At 48.6% G+C, this 8,344-nt stretch overlaps 1 protein-coding gene across 1 annotated transcript in view; it reads left to right on the plus strand.

The window, feature by feature from the left end:
- The window catches only part of LOC123754667 (origin recognition complex subunit 3), a 111,241-nt gene that overhangs the window by 98,036 nt on the left and 4,861 nt on the right, over positions 1–8,344 (plus strand). The window contains exon 13 of the mRNA XM_069326325.1: positions 6,369–6,556. Within this exon, the coding sequence (XP_069182426.1) occupies positions 6,369–6,556 (188 nt within the window). The remainder of the gene's footprint in view (positions 1–6,368; positions 6,557–8,344) is intronic.

An 8,344-nucleotide genomic window follows, 5' to 3' on the forward strand; every position in this document is an offset into this window, starting at 1 on the left:
CCTAGCCCTCTAGTATTTTTCCATGTGTATATTACTTGATATCTATCTCATCTCCTTTCTAGTGAGTACATTTATAGAGCTTTGAGACGATCCCAATAATTTAGGTGCTTTATCACTTTATCGCGTCTATATATGCCGTACATGTTTTTCTGTATTCCCTCTATTTCAACAATCTCTCCTGCTCTGAAGGGAGAAGTGAGTACTGAGCAGTACTCAAGACAGGACAGTACAAATGATTTTAATAGTCCAACCATTGTGAGGGGATTCCTGGATTTGAAAGTTCTCATAATTCATCCTATCATTTTGAAATGTTTGGGCAGGCTGTTAAAATATTCCTTCTTGTTTTGTTAATTTTAACACAGTTTTGGGATGGGAAAATTTGCAATTTTCAGAGTGACATACCTGTATTTAGGATATTTCTGGAGTTTCTCAGGCAGAAAAGTCATTTAATATTTGCTGTGATCTCAGTGTTCTTTGGGTGGACTGTGCCACAAACTAGGGCAACACTAAGTGTTCCTCTAGTTCCCCTAGTTCCCCAAGCTTCACCCACAACATAAGCGTAGGTTAGACATATACAGTATAATTACCTAAGTTTAGTTACAGGATGAGAGCTACGCTCGTGGTGTCCCGTCTTCCCAGCACTCTTTGTCATATAACGCTTTGAAACTACTGACGGTCTTGGCCTCCACCACCTTCTCACCTAACTTGTTCCAACCGTCTACCACTCTGTTTGCGAAAGCGAATTTTCTTATATTTCTTCGGCATCTGTGTTTAGCTAGTTTATATCTATGACCTCTTGTTCTTAAAGTTCCAGGTCTCAGGAAATCTTCCCTATCAATTTTATCAATTCCTGTTACTATTTTGTATGTAGTGATCATATCACCTCTTTTTCTTCTGTCTTCTAGTTTTGGCATATTTAATGCCTCTAACCTCTCCTCGTAGCTCTTGCCCTTCAGTTCTGGGAGCCACTTAGTAGCATGTCTTTGCACCTTTTCCAGTTTGTTGATGTGCTTCTTAAGATATGGGCACCACACAACCGCTGCATATTCTAGCTTTGGCCTAACAAAAGTCGTGAACAATTTCTTGAATTGTAAAATTCAAGAAATTGAATTCTTGAAGTATATGAACGAGTTTGGGTTGGTATAAATAGGAGCTGCCTCGTTTGGGCCAAAAGGCCTTCTGCAGTTACCTTCATTCTTATGTTCTTATGTTCATTACTCGGATAAAATGGGATAGACTTGATTTGCAGAATAGAAGTGATATTTTGTAGCGCTGAATGACTTCTTGTCCCAACACTGACAAGAAAAGTCTGTGATGCTATCACAGTATCTGACTTCTCATTCTTTGTTTTGTTCTGTTTTTCTGGGGGGGGGGGTAGCCCTGTCAGCTCCCTGGAGCTATCCAGGCTGATATTGCTAATATTAGACTTTGGCATCAGTCAGTGTGAATGGAGGTCTTTAGGCCTACCAGGGACCATGAGCCAGAACCTGACACCCTCAGAGAAGCACAAGGAGCAATGGCCTATTGAAACCTCCCATGTGGTTGGACGCATTCTGTGTCTGTCATTGACCAAGTCAGGCACCCAGAAAGGCAAGCATCCCAAAACAATCCTCTATTCTGGTTAAAAATTGCTATCGAGAGCTGAACTAGTAGACAGAACTCCCCAAACAAAAACGAGCATGACGTCACCACGTCACCGCGCTGCCATCTGCGCAGCTTTCCCCCCTCCCCGGGAGGGGGAATGGGGAGCCCCAGACCCCTCCTGTCGGCTACCCAAGACCCCCAGTTCTCAGGCTGATGTGCTTGGAGAAAGTCGTGTGCTCTGGCTCCTGCATTGGTGCTCAGCTCTATGCCTGTGTGGTGTGGTGGCCATCTTATTGGGGGTGCGCAAGCCAGAAATAATTCTTCAGTACTCGGGCTACATGCGCCTAGATTTACTTTCCCTAGGTGCCCGGTAAGTACTGTCCTTGGGGCTTGGAGCCTCCTTCCACAAGTTCCTTGGGTGTTTGCTGCTCAGCTTTTGGCCGCCCTTTGTGTGCTTCAGTGTTCTGGCATCCTTGTTCACCTTAGGGTAAGAGGCAGTTTGTATTGGTAGGGGCGCAGTGTTCTGTCATCCTTGTTCACCTTAGGGTAAGAGGCAGTTTGTATTGGTAGGGGCGCAGTGTTCTGGCATCCTTGTTCACCTTAGGGTAAGAGGCAGTTTGTATTGGTAGGGGCGCAGGGTTCTGGCATCCTTGTTCACCTTAGGGTAAGAGGCAGTTTGTATTGGTAGGGGCGCAGTGTTCTGGCATCCTTGTTCACCTTAGGGTAAGAGGCAGTTTGTATTGGTAGGGGCGCAGTGTTCTGTCATCCTTGTTCACCTTAGGGTAAGAGGCAGTTTGTATTGGTAGGGGTGCAGGGTTCTGTGCAGCTAGTTTCACCTCTCATAGGGGCGCAGGGTTCTGTGCAGCTAGTTTCACCTCTCATAGGGGTGCAGGGTTCTGTGCAGCTAGTTTCACCTCTCATAGGGGTGCAGGGTTCTGTGCAGCTAGTTTCACCTCTCATAGCGGCACAGGGTTCTGTGCAGCTAGTTTCACCTCTCATAGCGGCCGGCTCTGTTCCGCCTGGGTAACTGTGCTCTTGCGGGGTTTTGTTTTTCTTTGTGTTTTCCCTGCTTAGTGGGGGGTCTGCCTTTTGTTGTTGACCCTAGTGTCTCTGTTCTGGTGGTACCCCCTGCATGGCTCCCGTGAGCGTACACGTCCCAGGGGTTCAGTTATTTAGAAAGTTGTTTGGTGGACTAGGAAGCCGGTTAGCAGTACCCTGCCTGGGCTTCCCTGAGCGTGTGTTCCGTCTCAGGACCCTGGGAATCCCCACGACGGCGCGTGGGTCCGATGGATGTGACCCCTGACTTTCCCCTTCGCTTTGTGCGAGTTCGAGGGTTGCTCTGTCCCCTTGTCTCAGTGACTATCATCATTTTTGTCTCCATCACACTGCCTGCTGGGTCAGTGACACTTTTGACCCGGAGTCTTGCGAGTTTTGTTGCTTGCTGGTGACTCGGTTTATCAAGTCTATTGATGACGATATTCGGGTACAAGCAGTGCAAGCGTTGCATGTTAGGTTTCGGTTGTTGCAACGCACTAGTTTGGTTGCTGACCTGGAAGCCCCAAAGCTGCCCTGTTTTGGTTATAGGGACCCAAACTTTGGGGTGTTGTTCACTTCGGCCTTGGTCAAGGGGGTCCGCACCCCTTTGTCCCTCCTCTGCTGTGGTTCGGTCTGGTCCCCTCCCTCCCCTGCATCTGGCTCCAAAACATCTGAGGGTTTCGAGGTCGGGGCAGGGTTTAGGTAGTGTTGAGACTCGGGGGATGCCCCTTCCGGGTTGGCGACGGAGGCATTCAAGTCATTCCTCCCTGCCAAAACGTCTGGGTCTGACCAGTCGGTCCCTCTTCTTCTGACCAGTCGGTCCCTCTTCTTCTGACTTCTACGGCTGCGCCAGCCTTTTCTTTTGAGGCCGAGGTTTTGAGAGATGACTCTGCCACGGATCCTGATGTGGTGGTTCCCGGGCCTAGGGAGGGACTGACTTGGGGGCTTGGGCCCCGTTGGACCCCTGCCTGGGTTTTTCTACCCCTCTGAACGGGGCTTACTGTTACAAGGAGTAGGGTTTCTTCCCCCCCCCCCCCTCTTCGTACGAGTTGGATTTGGTGTCTGACCCTTCTTGGGTTCGGTTCCGTGTCCCTTCGGGTCCCTTCGTCTTTCTGGAGGTTTTCGGCTTCCTGCATCTCACCTCCTGTGGTGCAGGAGGCCTTTGCGGCTTACCTCCTGCGCGACCCAAATTACACCTTTATCATGGATCCGTCTACGTTCAGGTTTGGGTCTTCGTTTCCCTACTGGATTCTGTATGAGAATCCGGATTTGTCCTCGCTGGCGGACTGTCCTGTGTTTGCTTTGGAGATTTAGCATACCTTCTGTCATTCCCGCATGCTTGAGTGGCGTGAGGTGTTGACGGTGGTCCAGGTTTTCCTGGAGGGGCGAGTTTGAGCACCTCAATGAGTGCTTGCTGGCCCCTACTCCTCCTCTGGATTTGGGTGTCATGCAGCTTCACATGCAGGTTCCCTCCCTTTTGGCTGCACTGGTTGCTGATGACTTGTACGCTCGTGGTCTGCTGGTCTCAGCTTTGCATTTCTTTTCCCTTCTGGAGTTGTCTTTGGACTGGCTTGAGGAGGATTTAGAGGAGCTTGGGGCCATTCCTGGGTCTGGCGCCTTGGGCTCGGCGGCACTTGCGTCGGCTGCCTTGTTGTAGCTGTTTACGCTGATCCTGCAGGATGCAGAGTCGCTGTTTTATGCCTCCTGGCTCGCGTGTCGGCAGGCGGTGCTTGCTTCTTGCTTGGAATCTGCTTGGGCCCTGGCTTTTAGAATGTCTATGCCTTTTTGTTCCCTGCTGTTTTTCGATTCTGCGGTGGCAGAGTATATGCCGGTGGCTTCTGCTAGCTGTCATCCGATGTCCGACTTGTTGGTTCTCCAGGGATCCCGGGGGGATCTTCCCGGAGGGATCATGCCAGGTCTCGGGGTTCCGCTCGTCGTGGTAGGCCACTGGTGCCAGTTTCGTTGTGGCGTCACCTTCAGAACCGTCATCATCTGGTTGGCGAGGTGTTGGCTCTGTGCGCAGGTCGGGTTCTTGTAAGGGGCATCGACGCTTTCGCAGTTTGTCCCATTGACAGGGTGATAGGGGAAGAGGCTTGCTCTATTCGCTCATACCTGGTCCCACAATTTGTGGGCGTTTCAGGTAAAAAAGCAGTATTTTTACCAGGAAGTTCAAAAGTGAATATGTTAGCAATTTTTGGTACCACAACCAACATAATTTAAATTCCACACACACTATAATTAGTGTGTGGCTGGCTGGTAGGTGGGTGAGGCAAGTGGGTGAACAGACAGGGAAGGAGGAAGGGCTGGATGAATAGATGGATTTCTAACTGGCTGGTAGGCAGGCACATAACATTCAGAGACCCACCACACCCCACACCTCACACCCACAACCACATTCAGAGACTCGCCACACCCACTCCAGATCCCCCACACCCACTCCAGCCTTCCTGTGTGCTTGCATAATCCCTTCCAATGGCTCCCTCCTTCCCTCCCTCCCAACCCTCGTGAACACTCAATTATCCCCCTTCTACCCATGCTATATCCCCATCCTCCCCTCCTAGCTCTTCCGGAATGGGATGAATGAGGGCATGGCATGGGTAGAAGGGGGAGGATTGAGTGTTCACAAGGATGGTAGATGGAGAGTGGCAGGGAGGGAAAGATGGAGTCAGGCAGTGATGGAGGCAGGGAGGGAGGGAGGGAGGGCGGCATCTCAAAATCCCACACAAATACACACACACACACACTTGCACATACACACCCCCCACATCCCACACTCACCCCTTACGTCACACACACATCCCAAACCCCCACATCACAAACACATCCCAAACCCCCACACAAATACACCCACATCCCTACACACACCCCTATACACCCCCACACCCACCCCCACACCCACCCACACCCCCCTACACACTCCACACTCACCCCCACACATGCACTCCACACCCCTACACACACCCCTATACACCCCACACCCACTCACCTACACAAACACACCCACCAGATCCCTACACAAACACACCCACCAGATCCCACATTCGCCCCCCCCCATACACACACACATCCCTAGCCCACACACACACCCCACACCAACCTACACATACACACACCCACCACATCCCAGACAGTCCTTCCCAACTCACCCTCTCTCCAACACCCCCTACCCTGAAACCAGCCACCTCAACCCCTCCCATACCCTGCATCTCAAGCCACTGCTACAGTATGACCCGATGCCTAACTGCATTATCCTGCGAAACCTTCGGTTATCCAAATTCCTTTTCTGATATGGTGAAGTTTTTATCCGGCTTCAAAAACAGCCGAATAACCCAAAGATTCGGTAAAGTGGGCTTCGCACAAGCGAGCTTATACAGTACTGTAATAATAATAATAATAGTATGATATGTGATGCAGTAGTAGTGTCTTTAGAAAGATGCTAAGGTGAGAGTTTACCAAAATTGTATTAGTCACGTTTTGATCTCTTGATATGGACTACACAAGCTCACATCTACTTACCCATGATGAGTAAAATTCAAGGCTGCTAAACATAAAAAAAAATCCATTCTTGTTAATTTGGTAACACCAGATGAGAGAAAGCTGCTCATTTAGAGACACAGATCTGTTGCTACTCTGATCTAATCAATAAATCTACATTATTTCTTTAGATGTTATCATTTATACATTGTAAATAGTGTCCAGTTACATCTGAGATATTTATAAATATTATTCATTTGTATTGTGTGTTTCAGTGTGAGTGTTGTCAGCTGGAGGACCTGTCAAGTGTGGTGACAACCTTACCAGACGTCAGCGTGGTCTACAAGCTTCACTTGGAGTGTGGGCGCCTCATCAATTTGTATGACTGGCTTCAGGCCTATATTTCAGTGGCTGATCCAGAGGAAGATACATCCAGCAAGAATGCAATAGATCAGAGACTTCAGTATCCTTTTCTTACTGTTTAAGATATTAAAGTATTTACTAGTACATCCATGTTATTGACTTGTATAAGTATAAGTATAAATGCAAATATAGTGATTGTGCAGTAAAACACAGAAGTAAGAATAGAACTTCTCCTTGCATATAGAACACCTTTATGTTAGGGAGAAGGTAGTGGGTAGTAGGAAAGATTTTGTTAATTAGCATCCCAAGAAAAGTGTATGCGAGGGTGTATGTTGAGAGAATAACAGAGAACAAAGAATAGGATAGGGAAGGAACAACGTATGTTTTGGAAGGGAAGAATGTGTATAAAACATTTATTTACCCTGAAAATGGTTACTGCAAAGTTTCTTGTTAAGGGGACACCAGCATTGAATGCAATGAAATGCCTCTTTCAAGGTAAGAGTCCCAGTAGCTCCCTGAAGCTATCTCGCCGAGATGGCTTCCTACTACTGGGTCACATGAGCCCATTTGGCCTACCAAGGACCAGAGCCAGAATGTGTCTCCTTCACAGATGCACAGAGAGCAGAGTCATATTGTCATCACCCCACGAGGAAAGCATCCAGAAAGTCACTTAAGCTATACAGACGGCTGCAAGTTTCATATACTTGAGGCAATGAGACGGCCAAACAACTTTGCAATCTGCTCAGGAGAAACAGTGAACCACTCAAACTAGCATTAACCCATTAATGCCTCTAGCTGCCCCCAGGTGACCCAGAGCCCCAGCTCACAGCTGACTCCATAGCCAGTCTAGAGCCTAACCAATGAACCGGGTATGGAAGGAGAGAGGGAGCAAGGGCTCTACTCAAAAGAGGCATTTTATTACTTTCAGTGCTGTTTTCTGGGAGGAATGCCTTGGTGCCTCCCTGAAGCTAACAAACCAGAGAGAAAAGAAATCAAGAGACGTGCCAGAGAGTAGGAGAGATGGCAAATACTATCACAAAGAAGAGATAACAGGCTGGGAACCTTGTCCAGCAATACACACACACGATTGACAAGGATGAACAACAAGAACCAAACAAGGGTACCACAGGACCCTGTCTGAACACCAAAACCCCGAGCCTGGAAAAATAACCCATTCCATGGGTGAGAAAACTGCAGCCAGAACAGAGTACAAATGAACACCCCGAGGACAAACTATAGGCAGACCTGCCATGTAAACACTGCCAAGAACTAGAGGAAAATGAGCCTAAGAACAGGGACCAAAGAAAACAGGGTCAACTAATATGGTAGCTACTGTGACAGAACTGATGGCACAGAGGCAGTGGCAAAATGCCACTAGTTGGTATAACAAATGCTGCATCCCCCTAGGTGGACAATAAACAAACCCTCTCCCACCCATTCCACTTCCGGAGAAGAGTACAAACTCGCCAGTCTCTCAGCCGGAGGCGAGAGTCAACATAAATGCCACTCCATATAGTAATGAGAAGACTCCAGACTGAACGGGCAACCGTGAACCGAGGAGGGGAAAGAAAGACCAAAACCTCATCAAGAGACCAAGACTGATCAGAAGGAGCATGAGCCAGTCGGAGGAGAACAAATGTCAGAGACAACTTGCAGAATGATGCCAAAACTGTAATGACGCCGAACACAATCAACAGCAGCACCGCCAACACCAAACAGCAGCACCGCCAACGCCAACACCAAACAGCAAGAGGAAACAGAATCAGGCAGCAGCAGCTAAACTCAAGAGAGGCACAACACTTGGAACGGAACCCCAGAGAGTACACCAGAAGAGGAGGAGCAAGGACAGAAGAAAAGGGACAGAACAGGAGAAGCAGGGACAGAGCAG

This window comes from Procambarus clarkii, chromosome 18, assembly GCF_040958095.1.
Source record: "Procambarus clarkii isolate CNS0578487 chromosome 18, FALCON_Pclarkii_2.0, whole genome shotgun sequence".
NCBI classification, from domain to species: Eukaryota; Metazoa; Arthropoda; class Malacostraca; order Decapoda; family Cambaridae; genus Procambarus; species Procambarus clarkii.